We start from the raw sequence: 19,393 nt of genomic DNA, 5'->3' as shown, positions 1-19,393 counted from the left end.
ACCAAAACAAGTTCCTTCCCGAGGATATTTTCCAGCAGCACATTTACTTCACTCCTGCGAGCGGCTCTATTAATCACAAAGATTCCACTGAAATTTGCCATACAATTAAATGCTGGTGGCCTTCAAACATATATTGGTTTAATTACTTAACTTTTTCCCTGAAATAACTTTGTTTTCTTAACACCTTATTAGCTGTGTGTCATTTGCTCTTGCTTCAAGCCTGAAGAGATTGTCCCACACACGACATTAGTTCCCTGGAAATTCACTGGATGACAGTGTTACGTTTATTTAGTATTTTGAGTTTGTCTTCCAAAAATGCTGTATTAAATCTTTAAAATGTCAAAACAAAAAGCAAATCGCTGTAGGGACTGTGGTGATTAAACCTACTCATCACAGCAGTTGGAGCCTCGGCGGGCAGCGTCCTGGGCCTCGGGGCCTCGGATAATGAACACCGCAGGGCTTTTAGCTTGAACCATTAAGACTCACCCTGAGCACCGTGGAAATTTCCACAACCATGACTAAGAAAAAAAGGCCAGCTCCTCGCGGCAGGAGAGGCTGTTAGTGTGTCTGTCTCCGTGTCTCTGGCAGTGCAGGAGGTGGAACAGAGTCCTGGTAATACCAAAATTATCCCTTTCTTTGGACACTTATCTATTCTTCTCACCCACTCCCTTCTATCTTCATCTCTCTTGCTCTTCCCTCGTGTCTGTAATTGCTCGCCATGAGTCTCACAATTACAGTGTGCTCTCTTTAGGCCTGAAACTTGATTCTCTCTGTAGTTGGACTTTGTTTTTGTTTTTAGGCATGGCAGGGTTGAATGTTTTTCACAAGGTATATTGATTTTTAAATAAATGAATGTTATGAACAGTCTTTGGTCAAATAGTCTTTGCAACTTGCTTGGTTTTACTTGCAGGAGTATTTTTCATATATTTTTTTCAAGCCAAATCCATGTCAATACAGCACAATGTCACTGGGACAGACTGCCAGCCTCCAGGCCACGCTGAGGCCTGTGGGTCTGTGAATATGTTCACAGTTCTTTTGAACATTTCATACAAAATGAGAGAACAAGTAGGTTTGTGTCTCTGTGGGCTGTTGTGTTTTTTTTTTTGTTTTTTTTTTCCATGATGGACAAGATAACTTTTGGATATAGTGGCGTGGCTGTTTAAGTCAGCAGTCAAATCACAAGCTGGAGAACAAATGAGCTCGTTCTTCGGTATGGACTTCTTCCAAAAGAGCAAAACCACATTGAAAACATGGCTGATTCAACAAGACATTAGGGTTTACAGTCTTACCACCTAATTCTGAAGTGAAACAAATCTGTCAAGATTTTTTGAGGAATCAAATCACACAAACTCTAATGTGGTTCCTACATCAAAAACCAGTCAAAGACAATTTTCAGAATTTGCTTTTTCCTTTATGAGGTTCTGAAGGGACACCGTATGTTTGCAGTACAAGAAATAAGTCACACCTTCACTAAAGATTGTGTGTGTGTGTGTGTGTGTGTGTGTGTGTGTGTGCGTGTGTGTGTGTGTGTGTGTGTGTGTGTGTGTGTGTGTGTGTGTGTGCGCGTGCGCATGAGAGAAAGTGCGATTGTCTCGCGAAATGAGGAAAGAACATTTCCATATTTCCATGATAACAACATGATCAGCTATAGAGTTCCTGCTTAATCAAAATAGTGACTCATCTTTTCATCAATTCACAAATGACAACAGAGCCGTGCTCCGCTTGTGCGTCACCAGATTACTTTGATCCTTTCTAAAATACACAGATTATGTAAAGATAGATAGATACATCAAAGATACAACAGCTGGAGATTTATTTTGGCACTCAAATGTTTGAAAAGAAGTGCTTGGATATAAGCAATAAACTTATGTGTGATAATAAAACTACTTAGGTTACATTAAACCACACTCCCAGGTTGGTTTGCGACTTCTTCAAAATAGCAGCCCTTATTTTAAGCAAAACATGAATGACATGCTTTCCATATTGTTCACAGGAATATGTACATGATCACATCACTGAAAATCCATTATGTCCAAAGTGTGAACTTCTTAGAAACCATGCCTTTTTTGTGCATGATTTCATTGCGTGTTGCTTTACAATGGCTTTAGTTGTTGCATGTTGCATGCACCTGGAATGGTTTCAAAAATGGTATTAACCAATAGGGGGCATCGGATTCTTTAGCTTATTTAAAAAGCATTAAATTGATTCAATTACACATGATATCGATGTAGGAAAGCCAGAAATGAAAAGCTCCAAATCCATGTTGGCCTGAAACTTTAAGGTAAAATTCACTTGTAGTAAAAAAAATAAAAATTAAATACAGGTCTGTTTGGTGTGTTTTTTTGTTTGTTCATTATGTTTATTAGCTCTTGCCAGGTAAAAACAGATAGTCAGCCTTGTTTTGGCTAAATGTTTGGCTTTATCCGAATTGAGGGATAAGGTTTTATGAATGAGGGTCTAAAAAATGGTTCCAACCCATGGAGAAGCATTTAAAGCAGAAGGCTGGCCGTAGTTTATATGTTTTCTACTGTCAACATATCCCATTAATGGCCAAAATTCAAAGGAGTCTATCTCTCAATACTTTCTGTCATCTCTATCTGTTTTTGGGGGGGGGGTGCACTTCGAGACAGCCTCCACACTCACGACTCTTTGCTAAGGTGCAAGAACCAAAACATTTCATCTTGAAGAAGAAAGCCTTCAGTCACTCAGGTATTGAATTAAAAAGCTTCCAGTCTTCAGACTTTCATCAGAGCAAATGTTTGACAAAGTGGAACTTCAAGGCTTATAATGACGTCAAATAGAGCGCACCTGTGCTTGATCTTACACAGGTACACATGGGAAATGTAGTTCACAATTGCAGTTCCCAAAAGGCATGAAACAAAAAATACAGCAATACAGAAAGCAGTCAAGAAATCTTAATAACAGAAATAAATAACAGAAGTCGTCATCCTCAGTTTGTGTGATATAAATATTGAGCTCGCTATATATTTGAACATTGGGAACAACAATTGTAAACTACATTTCCCATGTAAACTTCAGTGAACAAACACAGGTGTGCTCTATTTGATGTCATTATCATTCCCTTTGGGCAAACATTTGCCATGATGAATGTCTAGAGATCCACACCTGGCTTTTTGATTAGATCAGGGTTCTTCAGCATTTTTTAAACCAAGGATCTTTCTAACTGAAAGAGAGACGGATCAGGGACCCCCTACTACATATATTGTATACAATGAAGTTGCATATTAACCTGGGCCTACAATAACGTGTAGGGCGTCCTAAAGCCTTTATACATACCTTTTTTTGCATCGAATACTAAGCTATTAAAACAATTGTTGGCATTATTTTAATGTTACACATACATGTGGCACAGTGATCTTTACGATTAACTGTATCTACCTTACCTATAGACCAGTAAGCCTATCATTTGTGGGGATTTATATTTGCTAAGAATATGTTAGAATTGTGTTAAAACATTTTAATTTATGAGAAAACTTTTAAAATTTGACAATAACTTGGAGCCCCCCCTGCAGTGACTTTGAGGACCCCACCCTAGGGGTCCCGGACCTCCTGTTGAAGATCTCTGGATTAGCTGATTGATCAAGATTGATTAAGTGTCTAGATGCGTTTTAAAGGTTTTTGGTGTTTGTATTGAGTTGTAAGTGTCCGAAAACTATTAAAAACACATAAATGAGCCACACTGTTAGGTGTCATGTTAATTCATTACAATAAACACATCCAATGTATTTCAACCCCACATGTAGTCTTGCAGCCTTAAATATGTGCAGCAGATGTGTTATTTCCACAGCTAAAAATAGTACCTACCAAATGGTCTATTTACTCCTCTTTGAGTAACATTTGCTAAAACATACAGTGCCCAGCTGTTATAGGACACTACTGTAGATATCTGGAACTTAGCATGTATCTGGACCTTAAAACAAAATCCGATAATTCTAATTTACATATTATTTACAACTACATGTGTACTTGCCCGGGTGTGCTGTAAGGCCTTGGACACCCAGGTGTTTTCAGTTAACCTCTTCCCAGGACTGTGGGGGTGTGGTTAGACTGATTGATTGACATCTTCCTGAGTCTCCTGTTGGGTCTGTTGCACCTGTTAGGGCTGGACACATGACACCTTCATCAGTCTTATTGGTAGATAAAGATGTGTGACTTAATAAATTCCCATCTAAGCTCTGGCCCACCTTCAACCTGGGCAGAGGTCTAATAATCTGACAGAATAACTGAAAACACCTGTGTGGGTGTCCAGAGCGCGATATTTTTTTTCCCACTATGGCCACGCCAAGACCCGCCCTTCAATAGCATTTACACACTACTATTAACCAGGCGTCTTAACCACTCAAGGTCAAATGCCTAACCCCAACCAATCAAGCTGCTTCGTAGGGCGGGTCATGGCATGGCCATAGTGGGATTCGTAATTTTGCATCCAGGGCCTAGAGATTGACTTGTTAGCAGGATAAATCCATTGCGGGTTTTTGGTATTTTCATAGAATTTCTTCATAATAAAAATATATAATATTACCCTTTACTTAGCCTTCAATATTTTAACTTCTTTAAAAGCATCACAATACCAAAAAGGTCCATAAAAGTGTCATCAGAGATAGTCAGATAAAGCCGGAAATAGAGTTCACCTTTTCTGTCTTGTTTTCCATTATATAAGTTAGCTCTCAGTATCCTTCACTTTAGCTGTCATCCCAGTGACTCGCTGTAATCAATTCACCTCACCCCGCCTCAAGATAACAGCACAAAAGTAGTTTTGCAACATGATTATTTGTGCCACAACCTGCTGTGTGTTGAATGGAGACTGAGGCAAATAAAGAGCACTTATGTGTCAGATTCCTTCATGTTGTTTTTATTAGGTCCATTAGGCAGCCTGCTGTAGAGTCCCCGAGGTGTGTGCGCTCGGTTAACATGTTTGTTTTTCTCAAGGCTTTGTTGGAGTTAATGATGTCACCCTTAATTGTGCCAAACACACACACACACACACACATTCTTGTCTCAGAGGAATGGGTAAGACTATATTTAAAGAGGAAAAATCCATCTTAAACGGGATTATTCAAATGAATAATTGTCCTGAAAACGTGTGAATCAGTGTCGACATTAAATGGTATGTTTCCCCTTTAAAATGTCTGAGAAACAGCCCAAATAGTCCACCTTGTTTTGGAATTTGCCCTGAAAATTAGCCAATGTTTTCACTCTGGTTAGATATTACATTCCTTACCTGGAAACTGAATTCGGTTCAGTGGTGAATGCTAAAATATATTATAGTTTATAGCACAAGTAAAGAAGATCATTAGCTAAAAATAGGCACCATACTGTAAGCTACTGGTCATACCAGACCAAGAAAGGCTGTAGCTGCAAAACCATTGACGGAATTGAGCAAAGGTGAGTATATTACTTATGAGTTCCACTTTTCATTTGTGAAAAAATTAAAATGTCTTCTTGTACTTTCAGAAGCTAACATAGAGCTGCTTTAACTCTGGTTACAGATACTTTGTAAGCCATTTTCCAGTCATTGCTGTCATGTGTAAAACATGTGCCCAAACTGGGATCCCACTATTGAGTTAAAGAAAGGTGGGCGGTTAGCCATTTCAGAAGGTCACCGCATCTACAGCCCTGATGTCGTTCAAGAGGTGTTAAACATTGACTAGACTTACTCCCTCTGGTCCCAAATATTTCCCTGAAAAGAAACACCCCTGTCTCCAACTCCCCGAGACAGAGCTCCATCCTCTTGGCTGATATCCAGCCACAAAGATAAGATGTAGGGCACTTAGCCTGGCATCGGCATGGGAACCCTGTCGCCCGCAGGCCTGAATAATTCAGTGCCCGAGATAAATTTACTGCTTATGAAGTCATGCAAAAGAGACAGAACAGAGCTTTATTGTTATCTATAGCCTTTTTTTTTATGTGCATACCTAATTTCCTCATGGAATTTGTAGTCGTTTAAATGCAGCGTGAGAAACCTTTCATAACGCTGGTGACACCGTCACCCAGAGAGAGCTAAAGTAAACACATGCAGTACACGGAGTCAATATTTGCACCAGGTTGCTGCTTATTTACTGTATGTCCTGCACTGTCAGACAGGTTTAACACCCCAAAGCCATCTTCTGTGTGTGTGTGTGTGTGTGTAAAAAAAAAAGTCAGGTTTGCTTTGAGCCTAAAGTCATGGGTGGGTTGACTGTGCCTTGTGTGCTATCAGGGTTTCTTTTCCACGGTGTGTAAATGTTTCTTCCTCCCGGTCAACACTGTGAAAGTCAATCCTCCCTGCTGCGCTGTCAAGTGACACCAGCGACAGCCACGTGTCACTCAGAAAATTCTTTTAATCACGTCCTTTGCCGAGTAGTTAGAGTTATAGAGTCAGAGTAGTTAGGCACCTGTTAATAATTTAGTGCTGAGTGAACCTGATAAGACTCAGAAGGTCAAGAGGAGACAAAAGGAGTCAAGGATTGTTAATGTTTAAAACACCTCTCCGTCTCTTCTCCTTTATCTGGAAATAATAGGATAGAGAGCCCGAGGTCGTCGGACTACCTAGTCGAGATGAATATGACAAATCATCTTTTCATTACAGCGCGGAAGGGGAGAGGAGGAGTGAGGAGGGTGCAGAGATGAGGAATGGAAATGAGAAAGAATAGAATACGAAGACGGATGGTTCGCTCAGATGAGGGAGAAGTTAGTCTGCAGGACAGCGGACTCTCATGCACCAATGTGTCAACTGCTATACAGTGTATGATTAAATGACAACGATAAAGTGAATTATTTATGGTTTGATATGCATTAGTCGTCTTTATTTCTTTCATTACAAAACGATACAAACACAGCAAACTGTCGCAAAATATGAATAACAGTTATATGTATGCCTTTTTTTTTTAAAACATGAGGTACAATGAAATGACATTCACAAAGTTGGAAGAAACCTGCCTAAAATGATACGTTTTGATCACAAAGGTTGGGGAAAATACATATTTGGATAATTGTGTCTTACTTCATGAGAGCTACTCTATTGATTTAGTACTGCACCTCCATAAAGCTGAAGGACTTACAGGAGACAAATTTGAAGAAAAAAAAAAGAATGATCTTGCCCTAAAAGGGAGAACAAAACAAAAAGGTAAAAGAAGAGTTCGTCAGGTGGACAGAAACTCCACATAACTGCTAATGTTGCTCAATGTCTGCTGGATGTTTAAACGGGTAACCTTTTGCCTAAACAACTTTATAAGCTGATAATATGTCAAAAAACAATACGTTTTAACAATTTAGTAATGCCTATCTGACACGTGGGAAATTCCTCATGGAAAATCTGGCACCTTGAAGGGTTGGAGCAGACGGAACTGCCTGAGGATGCGGGCTTATTGTTTTCAGTTATTGTCAAAATAAAACCGTCACTTTAAGAAAAAACACTGAGTGAGAACCATGTTTAAATGTTAAAGACAATTTGTAGTTTGACCCAAAATGCTGCACTCTCTTCTTTATTAGAGTTCAGATTGGAAGAGAATAAAAAGGCACCCTCAGACATCATGTTCACGTCATTACAGGATATGGCTTCTCTTATCACATCTGCTAATGCTCCAATCTACTTCCTGCTTCTTTGACCACTATTATTTATCAGCTTGTTCCTCATTCCTGTTTGGGAATGACAACCACTTAATCTCAGACTGGCTGTATCTGTTTCTGTGGTGAAGTTTTATCAATTAACTGACTGATGACTTTTCCTAGCCTCCACATACAAAAACATATATACACACGTCATCGGCATATTGAGTAACTAGACCATAGTTCATCGGGGAAAGCCGTGGTTCAGGCTCTCTTGGCATTAAGCAGCCGCTTTGCTTAAAAGGTCCTTAAGCAAGGCACAATTGTGAAATTTTCAGAGGAAATGGAGTGTGTCAGAAATAGACACAAATGTCCCCTTTCTGCTTGTAAAATAACTGGCTGGTGTGACTCTGTATGTCACTCTCACCACCATCGTCCTCATCATCAGCAGCACTTTGGCTCCCTGTGGAGCAGGAATGAGGAGGGGACGACTCCCTGGCCCACTTCGCTCCTACAGCGCTGATGTCTTAATGTTCTTGTTTGGTTTTTTTTGGAAAGTGGCCAGATGTTGATTTCCTCCTCTCTTTGGAAAAGCTGTAGAACGGCGAGAAAAACCGTTAGGACACAGAAATGGAACGCACACATGTAGCTGATGAAAACGTGACACGTTACCTGGATTTCTATCGTTTCTCTTTGTCCAAGTTGTCTGTCTGCTCCTGTACAAGGAAATAATCTTGATTTAATACGGAAAATAATCATTCATAATCTTCAGATTAGGCGTGTTCTGCCATCAGGTTTGTTTACTTTCCTGGGCTGAAAGCATTTTTTCTCTTTCTCACACAGTCAATGTGGGAAAGATGAAAGTCTATTTGAGGGCTAAACGTATGAAACGAAACAAACACGGATGTTAAATGTGTTTCTTTGTGTGAATGGATTATTTGCATTCGTACCATCTATGAAACATGAGTGTAATGTTTCCCCACCCTTAAACAAATTTGGTTAGGACACGGATTCAGTCAAGGCTGGTGACTCTAAACAGACTCTAATCTCTCATATTACCAAGCCTGAATTTCAGAATCCGTAGAAAACAAACTGATGATAGAACACAGGGTGATTTCTACTACACACATCAGGTCTTACAGTGAGTAAGTAAGTATGAGTGTAAGCCCATACACCAACATCCTTTTCAGGCTTATGTGTTGAGAAGGTTTATGAAATTGTGTCATTGCAATGCATCACCACCATCATGGTAAACGTGTCTAACATGTGACACGCAGTTCCTGCTGCAGGATTACTGGTGTTGTGTACAGAAGATGCAGAACTTACCAAACGACTAAGCTGCCATCTCGGTCTTTTTTCTTACAAACCAAAACCGACTGCTACACAAACATCAAAGCTCCACAGTTTAAGGTTTCCTGAACTGCTAAATGTAACCACGTTTTCAGAGCTATTCTCCTTTATCAAGCTCTGTTAAACATGTCATAAAAAAACATTTTGTGCATGTGATGTTTCAAAACGACCCCCTGACAATAAGTTCAGAAAATGTCTAAATATGTTTGTTTTGTTTTTTGTTTTTTAAATTGTGCAGTTCTGCACACTCTTGCGAACAATAAATTGAACACTGAGGGGAGACGAGCGGAGGCTGTTCACCTGGAGCGTTGCAATTTGATAACCAGAGTTCCTGTGATGTAAACAGAAAACAACAGAGCTGGAGGCTATTTATAGTTACGGCTGGATTTTTCAGTGGCTCTTTACGATGATAAAGAGCTTGTTGTGTTCACATCTCTTAATTGTAAATTAGTTTAAGACTTTTTGTTTTTGTTTTATGATTGTGATATTAGGAGTCTATGCAATAAAGTCGACTTAACTTCTGCTTTCTAAACAGGTGTGTGAATGTACTCCATCACTGTCACCACTGATGACATTTTAGTGAGTTTGTGATGACTTAATTAATCGATCGACAGAAAGCGAATGGGCTACTATTGTGATTACTTTTTATTACTCGATTATTCGTTTAATCCGTTTTTCAGGAAAATAAAATAAACATGTCATAGTTTTAGCTGCTTACGTGATAGTGAACTGAATATTTTAGGGTTTTGGAGTTTAGTTGGACAAAACAAGACATTTAAAGAAGTCACACTGGGCTTTAGAATATTGTAATAGGCATTTTTCACTAATTTCTGACATTATATAGACCAAACAATTGAAAGTTTAATCAAGAAAATGATCCAGAGATTAAGAGATAATTAAAACAGTTATTAGTTGCAGCTCTAACCCAGTTATAATATATATCAAAAACACTGCTAAATGTTGTGTGCTATTAATGATCAAAGCTGTAACATTTGTGATTTTTAACAATTTGTCAACCAATGCATAAAAAGGCAAAATGTCACCACGAGCTGTATATGCAACACTTATTCATACACAGGGTGGTAGCTAGGAAGGGCCTGATGGGAGACAAAGAGAGAGCAGGACACAGATGAAGTTTCCAGGATACAGACCTGCTGGGACTCGGACGTCGTCCGACTCTTAGGTCCCGCCTCCGTAGGAGATGCAGGAACGCTCCCATTGGAGTCTGTTATTAGCAGGGTCCGTCTCTCCCTGGTTGGCTTTTCACACTTAGTCACCCGGAACCTGAGAGACGACAACAAATAAAAAGGTTTTTAAAATGTTTTGCAGTCTGGTAAATGAGGAACAAGGTCTCGCACACTGCAGGGTTGGCTCATTAAAACAAACTCCTGCTCTTATGTGGGGGAAAAAAGGAACCCAGAGTGAATTTTTTTCTAGGTCAAAATAAAATAGAACTTAGCAGACCATCGTTGCTGTTGATTTGTTCACTTTGTAAATAGTATATTTATATCAAAAGCAATATAAATTATCCACAGAAAACGGTCCTTCAATAAATACTCAGTGGGTATCCGCTATTCTCATTTGTGCCACAGCTGGCATCTGCTTCTCACTGATATTACACACAAACACTCCGTGTGACCTAAACTTTACACCTCACTCACTCACTCACCCACCCACCCACCCACTCAAAGGCACCTGTGAGCACACAGACACAGACACACACAACACACTCCAAAGCTTTAATTAAATCAGTAAATGATTATTCGTATCCCGGTTGTGCTGACCCTGTGCGTACGCTGCCATTCATCTGGGTGCGCAAATGAAAAGCACTCGCTCTGCATCCCAATCAGCTCGCAACGGGACATTACAGATGAAGAGAGCGCTCGCTGCGCGGAGGGGACGAGGCTGAACACTAGCGGGCTGAGAAATGTTCTCTTTACTTTAAACATCTCAGACACAGGGTTATTATGGTAGCATACTGCCAGGGTGTAAATCAAAATGTGGTGTCTGAAACCACCTTTCAGACACTGGAGAGCATTGGAAGTCCAAGTCCATCTTCAGCGTCCAGGTACACATCACAAACAAGAATGCTTTCTTAAAGTTATAATCCTTAAGATTTGTATGGACTCAAACCCATTTTTTTAAGCAATAGCCATTCAATGTATGTTCAGTAATTGTCTTTTTAGTGCCAGATTCAGACTGCATTCACGAGTACGAGGTAATCACAGGGAGAAAATGCATGTACTGTATGTAATCCAGCAGTTTTATCTCATTGGTATCTGCCTCACTGTTTACTGTTCACTCTCTTTACATTGTGTCAGAGCTGTGTTAAGTTACTGCTAATGCAAACAGAACATCCCATTCCCGCTGCTTCACATTAAAAGCGTGGACTTCTCCTGTTTAGCCTTTTTATTTATTTATTTATTTTTTTTACAGGCATTGTTGCCAAGGAGCAGCGCCTCCACAACATAGTTTAATTACTGAATCTTCACATAAATGACAACAGTCTGAACCCTGCAGCATCTATTTTCCCAGGGTTCACCTTGACCGTCCACACGTGCATTTTCCAGGTCACTGCTCTGGTGTCAAAGTGCACAGCAATCTAAGTCGGTGTAATTAAGTGTGGATGTTTTTAGGGTTAATGTTTGATTGTTAATGTTGTGTGTGAACTAATATCCCTCTGGGGCATAAATGTTTCTCATTTATACCTGCTTATTAAAGCACCTTGTGTGGTATGATTCTAAGAAATATTAAAGAATCACCGTAAAGCAGCAAAAAAAACAAACCTTGTTTTGTTTTGTTTCAGACACACACACACACACACATGCATGCACGCAGGCACGCACGCACGCACACACACCTGCCCACAGCAAGGACCGTGACCTCTCCGAATAGGCTGCGTCGCTGCTCCGTCTTACGGGCCAACGGTTTCCTCATCAGCGGCCATTTCTTCTGGCTGCAGCGGTTGCAGATGTTCTTCTGGCCGCCCAGGCCACCGATGGTGTGCAGGTGGTTGCAGGTGTGCTTGGCGGCTCCTGCGGGTGCACCTGGCGATATGGGAGTCATCGGAGGGGTCGGGGTGCCGGGAGAGGTGGGGGTGACCGGAGGACTAAAGTCGGAGGAACCAGAAATTTGTGTTTACGTTGGAGGTTTGTAGGACATTTTGCTTCAGTAATGACACTTATTATTAAATACATTATACATTACAGTATTCAACTGCACAATACAGGAGTGTGTAATCAAGGGCGCTGCAGATGACTATGGCCTATTATTACTAGCAGAGCACAAGCAAAATAATGTAAATCAGCCCCTGAACAATAATTATGCAACAAAGAGAGAAATCAACCAAGAAATATTTTACAGGTCAGCAGAATGTTGCAGCTTTTTATAGGTCAGCTGTCAAAAGTGCGCCTTTGAGAAGTGAGACCTCACCTTTCACATACTAAAATCTGACCTACATTCAGTCCAAAACATTTTCCATTTTTACAGAAAATAATTCAAGCTCATTGAATTCATCAGCGCTTCCTTTATCGCAGCCCAGCCCTGCAGAAATGACACATTAACATCTCATCTTTAAACGGAGAAGTGTGCTAACGGCGACTTATTGAGGCCAGCTTAGGAGGCTGTTTTGTGTTTTACGACCCTGGAGAGCAGCTCTTCACATTGTTTACACACAAAGGCAGAATAAACAGTGTTTCTACCCACTGACATGCTCATATAATATACAGTATGTAGAACGATGCATGTGTGTCAAGGGACAGACAGCATAATGAGTTAGGTCTCTTTGATGTGTCTCAGGAGGCACCACAGCAATGAACACTTACTGTAAGACACTGGACAGGGAAAAGAGGGATGCTAAGTTACAGTATATGGCCACAAGTATGTGGATAGCTGAACATTGCACCCATATATGATTATTGAACACCTAACGTTCTGCTGTAATAGCCTCCACTCTTCTGGGAAGGTTTTTCGTGACACTCTGGAGGCTCTCATTCAGCCACGTATGAGGCCACGTTCAGACTGGCTTTAGCACTGGGTCAAAGTCAGCGGCAGCCCCTTCATTCATTTGAAGGAGGCCGCTTGCAGCAGGGGTTCCAACACAGAGGGCTACTGGACAAAAACAACGCCACATCCTAATATCAATCCTGGTCACTAGGGCTGAACGATTAATTGCATTTGCGATAATATCGCGATATGTTAAAACGCGATTTCCTAATCGCAAAGGCTGCGATTTGATGACTCGCAAGAGCAAATCAGTCTGCACTACGCAGAGAAAGCATCAACTTAGCATGCTAACGCTACACTGTACCTTGAGCTGATCTCTGTCATTCAAACAATTCTGAGTTGAAGTTTAAAACTTTTACAGCCATTTTAATAAAATGAAGGGTTTTGTTTGGGCTCGAGTCCATACATGCAGTTAATGGATACAGGCACGCAGAACTGAAGGCTCGGTTGGCAACGAGCTAGCTCTGATTAGCGGTTAGCTCCGGTTAGCGGTTAGCTCCGTTATAAAGATATAAAGATATGGGTGGAGGAGCTGCCACTGAGAGGGGTAACAATCAGACTGATAAATGACGGTTTGGGGAGCTTTCACAGCAGCGTGGGCGGGTTTGTGCCAACGGTTTTATTAGTACAGTTAATCCCACGGCAAGACCACAGCAACTAACGTAACGATAGCCTCTCTGAGTAAGTGCAGTGTTGACGGTTGTCGGCACTAACTTCACGAGGGGAGGGCTGGAGGCAGCTCCTCTCTGTGCACTGTAAAAAAATATATGTGTGTGTGTATGTATGTGTATATATATATATATATATATATATATATATATATATATATATATATATATATATATAAATGTGTGTGTGTGTATGTATGTGTTTTTACTTATTTAACTGTCTAGTGTGTAATTGTGTGTTGTTCATACTATACAATGATTTATTGTTTGTCTTTGTTGAATAATACAGAAGACAAAGAGCTTAAAAAAATAATCGAATATCGAATCGCAATCGCAATATTTGGGGAAAAAATCGCAATTAGATTATTTTCAAAAATCGTTCAGCCCTACTGGTCACATGCACCCAGTACTTCCTTATTGTAGTTGCTGTGGTGTCTGCACTTGACTAATCGGCGAAGTTCAGCCCTGCAAACGCCACTCAACAGTTCCTGAACCATTGGAAAGTTCTACCCAGAGGAGCAGGGGCTTTTATTTGCCACCTGGGTACAGGCCTTTTCCAAATAGGCCTCGACTTTCCCCTCAAATTCGCAAACTTTCAAGGATTTTAAGGGGAACCATATATTACAGGGCCACGGCTGAGGCAGCTGGCAGCATATTGCATCTTAATTAGAACAGAAATACAATGTTGGCAAAGATATTCATCATTATAATGGAGAGGGATGGGGCAAAAACTGGAAAAATGCAATGCTGAGGTCAATGAACTCTCAGGTCACCAGAGGTCAGATATAAAGTGCCTTCATGTCTGAAATAAAACCTTGGGCTCTGTTTAAATTGGATTATAAACAGGATAGGAAAGCAGAATAAAACTTTTTTTTTAAATTATTTTTATCATTTTATTTTCTCTAATCTTTGCTTCCCCACCCCCCCCCGCTTATTCAGGCCTTTTAAAAAAAGTATTAAGACAAGGGAGGAAAAATCTGTCTTCTGATGAACTGGAAACAACTGGCAGACACGTGCAACCTGTGAGATGAGACATCACTTTGCTTTAAGGTTTCACAAGCCAAACAGGTTGGGAACCACTGGTGTAAACAATGTGCGAGTATATGTATGTGAAATGCAATATGTATTATGCTCATGTACAGTGTGAGGAGTCCTGATGAGCAGAGGTATGAATCAGGAGTTTGATCCACAGGAGGAAAATGAAAAATATGGCAAAAGGAGAGATCAACTGATGTGAACAGAGGAAAGGGGGCTGAGGAAAGGGGGCTGAGGAAAGGGGGCTGAGGGAAGGGGGCTGAGGGAAGGTGTGCAGGTGGAGGAGTACTGATGGGGGGGGGGAGCAGCACTGCTGCGAGGGGAAGTTAAGTACCAAATCTGGAGAGGCAGATAGCAACGCCTGGCCACACTACAGTCACTCTCCTTCTTGTAGTCTCTCTCCATCTCTCTCTCCTTTTTCTCCCTCTCTTTCTGCCTGTCTCTCTCCCCCCATTAAGTGTCAAATAAATTACCCCCGCCCTATTCCACCATCTCTAAGTGATCCACTGGCAGACTGCCAAACTTGGCTCAGGGAAAGAAAGAAAGATATGAAGAGTAACAGCAAGAGAAAGAGGGAGTACCACATAGAGCGATTTTGATCATAAAAGTGCAGGGAAACGGGGAAGAAAACAAGGGGGGATATGTGGATAGAGATTTGGAGAGAGAATGAAGAAGTGAAACACATGAAGGTGGCAAAATGTGTGCGATTGCAGATTTCTGCTGATTTTTCCAGGACACTCAATGTGACTAGGCAGAATACCTCAATAGCTAATCCTTAGCAGAGGCAACGCTCCTCCCATTTATCCACACTGATTCTTCCTGACAAAGGAGAACATCCCTCCTCTCTTCATCTCTCTCCTTTCCTCCCAGAACAATATGTAGCAGGGCGAGGAAGATGACAGGAAGAGAGAGCGAGGGGGAAAACATACTCCACTAACTCGATTTACTCACACTGCTCTTCTGTCACAGGCTTCTCCTCCTCCAATCTGTCTATCAACCTAACTCCGTCTCTTCTTATCTCAGCGGCAAACCAAAGCGAAGACGTCTAATCTCTGCTCGTACCATCAGTTCTGTTCTTATGATGCAGGGTTGTTTCAAAGTGACAAGCAGGCGGCCTTTGATTTGAGATGTGACCGTCAAAATGTGAATGAAATGAAATCAATTTTGAGACCTATTCGATGTTTATGCTATTTAAAAAAGATGCAGGCTATGGGCTGCAACTAACCAGTGAAACGTTGCTATTGACCGTTCAGCTCAGTCATTGTTGCCATGCCTGTCAAGCTTTCTGTTCTCGCATGGTAGTTTACAAATGATGACGGGCAGATTTACCATTGAAATGCATGGTCTTTTTTTTTTTAAACAATGGGTCCTTAATTTCACAAAGAGGTAGACATAACGAGCTAATCATTTCTAGCCAATGATCGTGGCTAGTTACAATCTGTCTATTTAAAAAAAAAAAGTCTGAAACTGTAACTAGCTGTTTTTATCAGCTGTAGCTAGCTAAGTTATTGGTGTATCCATGAGCTGGGTTAAATCAGAAACCCCATAAAAAGGTCTTAAATATGCACTTGTCAGCTATATAACACTGTGCTTTAAGAAGAAGCTAACAGGTCCCAGGATAAAAGTCTGCATTTTAATTTTGCAGGGTGGAACTAGGTAGTCACAGTTTATAATATATGTAATATATGTATGTAAGACCAGACTGTTTGTTCTGTTTGACTGCTTAGCTTACATACAGAGGTTAGATTTATATATTCTTGGTAGTTTTAAAAAGAATGTTTTACTTTTAATGTTATAAGATAAAAAAGTATTTTAGAGTGAGGACTAACCATTGTGTTTGGCAAATGTAACGCCATCTCAGGTAACAAATTGGCTGGGGTTGCTTGAGTGTAAACTTCCTCAAATCCAGTCCAATCCAAATGCAAGCCAAAAAGCAGGACAGATGTTAGCCTCAACATGCCGAGAAATTAGAATCTTGAAAGGCCTGTTGTGCCAAGTCAAACTATTTTAATTATCGATTAATCTTTTGATTACTTTTTAAAATATGAAATTAATGTTTTGGTCTAAAAAGAAGAAGAAAAAAAAAATAAAAAAAATAAATCCCAATGTCCCAGAGCAGATATATCCAAATTGCAAAGATTATTAATTTACAGTGACATAAAACAGGGGAAAGCATCAAACCATTACATTTAGAAGAAGCTGGAACCGGCACACATTTGGGATGTTTGCATTATAAATCCTCTGAGGCTGCCGTGTTCGAAAGGCCTCAACTATAAAGATACCTACAGTTTCTTTGCCCAATACTCCCTTTTTAAGTTGAGTCACACTCAATGTGTTCTGGCTAAGAATCCAAAAAGAAAACATGCCAACAACTGTGCACAATATGGTTAAATGCTTAAATAATCCCCCAATACAGTAATATGGGGCATGGTGGCATTTCAGGAAGAGTCCCCAGCTGCTCGCCCTCAATCAAATCTTGCCAATCTGGAAAGGTATCAGAAGAGAAATGTGGCCTGATTGCCTTGTGTGTTCATGTCCTGCTCTGGCTACTCTCATTTCAGTCCCTTCAGCAGTGACACCAACAGGCTTCCAAAGAGGCCTATGGGGCCATCTAGTGGTTGAAATAGTTAATACTTCACAGCTAGTAAAAACATGACATGAGAGGACACTTACCCATCAGAGTCAATGCTGTTTTCATGAACCATGGCTTTTAGGGCATCCGAGTTTGCTGAGGGAGAGAGAAAGAGAGAAAGTTACACACTGATAGAACAAAGGAACACAGAGAGGGGGAGATAAAGGTTGTGTTGGAATTAGCGAGAAGAACGCTCCAGTGACTTCAAAAGCAGAGCGCTTATTGAAAGATGGTTACAACTGATTAATTCCTTAACACAATTAAATGACACACATGAACTCACTGAGCACAATTACTGTAGACAACAACAAAAGAATGTACCAGACTTTTGTTGGAGCAAACAAACTCCGAAAACCCTAATTTCTGTATAATGGTCGGGAATTTGGCCTAGGGTTGTACAGTTGTTTGGGTTTTCTTAAACATGAACAACAACTCCACAAACTTCTGCTCCCAGACAAAGTCGCATCAACTCAGAGAGACAACAGTTCAGGCATCGATTCGCATAATTTGTTCCCAGACACAGATTCCCCTAAGGCCCTGATGCATTCACTGACTTCCCCCAGAAGCACACTGCATGCACAGATAACGGTGGGAGATGTATTGAGCGCGGTACTGAGACGGGATGAATCACGTAGGTGGACGTTGGGGGGGTTTCGTGTTATGATTTCATCTGAACGCGAGCATGAGGTCTGACTCAAACCGCTGTCCTCCTCGTCTCTCCGTATCATCCTCACATCAGCAGGCACCGCAGGGTTTTTACAACAACATCCTGGATAACAGCTAAACATATTTAATTCAGTCCATGAGTATTATGAACTTGTAACCGCTTTGATGGTCATTTTATTTGAAAAAGGCAACCCTTTGAGGACTGTGGCACTGGGTTTTTGGTTATTTCATTTTGTGTGTGTGTTTTTTTTGTTTTGTCCTTGCTTTTCTCACTGGTTTGAAGTAGGCAAGGATCACTTGAAAAAAGGTGATGTCGCGTGTTGCTGTGCACCAATCAGAGTTAAGAAATATTGAAATCAAATCAAACCACACCCCCACAGTTTCTGATAGAGAAGATTAGTCGACATTTTTGAGTGTTCCACTAAAAAGTAATGCCTTTTTAAAACTTTTATTTTTGTTTATTTGGTCATACATATTGTTATATAATGTTATAGAGAAGCATTTGAAACAAAGTTTTCAGGTGTTTTAAAAAAGGTCGCCTTTAAATTTATTGTAATTTAACACGTAATCGTTTTGTATCTCATTTTTTCATTTGTTTTTCAAAATATACTCTAACACACTTCGTCAAAATGATGCTGTTTCACGGCCACTTTAAACACATCTTTTAAAAAGGAACAATGTTTGTAATGTGCTGTATATTTCTGGACCCATTTAGTTATTTCTTTTATTCCTACATATACCTGGCCAAATGTAGATAAACGTTGCCAAGGAAGCTACAATAAAGCTTGACTGCAGGCAAATGTAAACAATTTTCAATCCAATGGGTTGTTCAGTAGTAATGGGCTACTTTAGCCTTTAAAACACAATGCAATGTGGTGAAAAGCCCCAGTACACAGCATTTTAAGTAATAACTCTAAATATATCTTCCTTTTTATCATTCAGAAATTTTGAATTATTGTGTAAATTACAAGCACACAAGAACAGAAAAGCAAATTTATCCTTCAGGTGGATTTTATTTTTAAGTTTGTAGTGTAGTGATGCTACATGGACATCCAATAAGAACAAGTATAATTGTGCCAGCACTGTGACGCTTTTGTTTTGAGATTATCTGTAGATGGCAGTTTTTGCTCAGCCACAAAGAGGACTACTGCTCCTCATAGTGACTTGTCTATTTATAGACAAACTGCTGCTTGTGGAAATTCCTTCCTGTGTTCCAGATAATTATTTCTATGAAAAATAACAACGTAGGTTTTTAAGAGTAGCCAGTAGAGAAGCTTCCATTGATTATCACAGTTGAATGGTTAAACAGACATTTACTATCTAATAATATGGAGTATTTTTTATAGTAGGGATCCAGAACCACACCATATCTCCAGAGTGACACTGAGGAGGAGTATGAGGATGAGTCACAATTAACTGACTCCAACTCTGCAAACATTGTTAGGAGGAAAACAGTGATAAGTCAGCTCAAAGTTCAGACGTCAAAACA

At 40.3% G+C, this 19,393-nt stretch overlaps 1 protein-coding gene across 1 annotated transcript in view; it reads right to left on the bottom strand.

Annotated features, from left to right (window-relative positions):
• Positions 1-6,777: 6,777 nt before the first annotated feature.
• rell1 (RELT like 1) overlaps positions 6,778-19,393 on the bottom strand; it is a 34,366-nt gene continuing 21,750 nt past the window's right edge. Inside the window, exons 4-8 of the mRNA XM_039823144.1 lie at positions 17,280-17,334; positions 11,759-12,007; positions 10,050-10,182; positions 8,221-8,264; positions 6,778-8,142 (exon numbers count right to left, since the gene is read on the bottom strand). Of these exons, the coding sequence (XP_039679078.1) occupies positions 8,229-8,264; positions 10,050-10,182; positions 11,759-12,007; positions 17,280-17,334 (473 nt within the window). The 3' untranslated portion in view covers positions 6,778-8,142; positions 8,221-8,228. The remainder of the gene's footprint in view (positions 8,143-8,220; positions 8,265-10,049; positions 10,183-11,758; positions 12,008-17,279; positions 17,335-19,393) is intronic.

The sequence above is a fragment of the Perca fluviatilis genome, chromosome 14 (genome assembly GCF_010015445.1).
Source record: "Perca fluviatilis chromosome 14, GENO_Pfluv_1.0, whole genome shotgun sequence".
Taxonomy (NCBI): Eukaryota; Metazoa; Chordata; class Actinopteri; order Perciformes; family Percidae; genus Perca; species Perca fluviatilis.
Note: the sequence above shows the minus strand (reverse complement) of the source record. Positions and strands in the feature narration are given on the sequence as shown.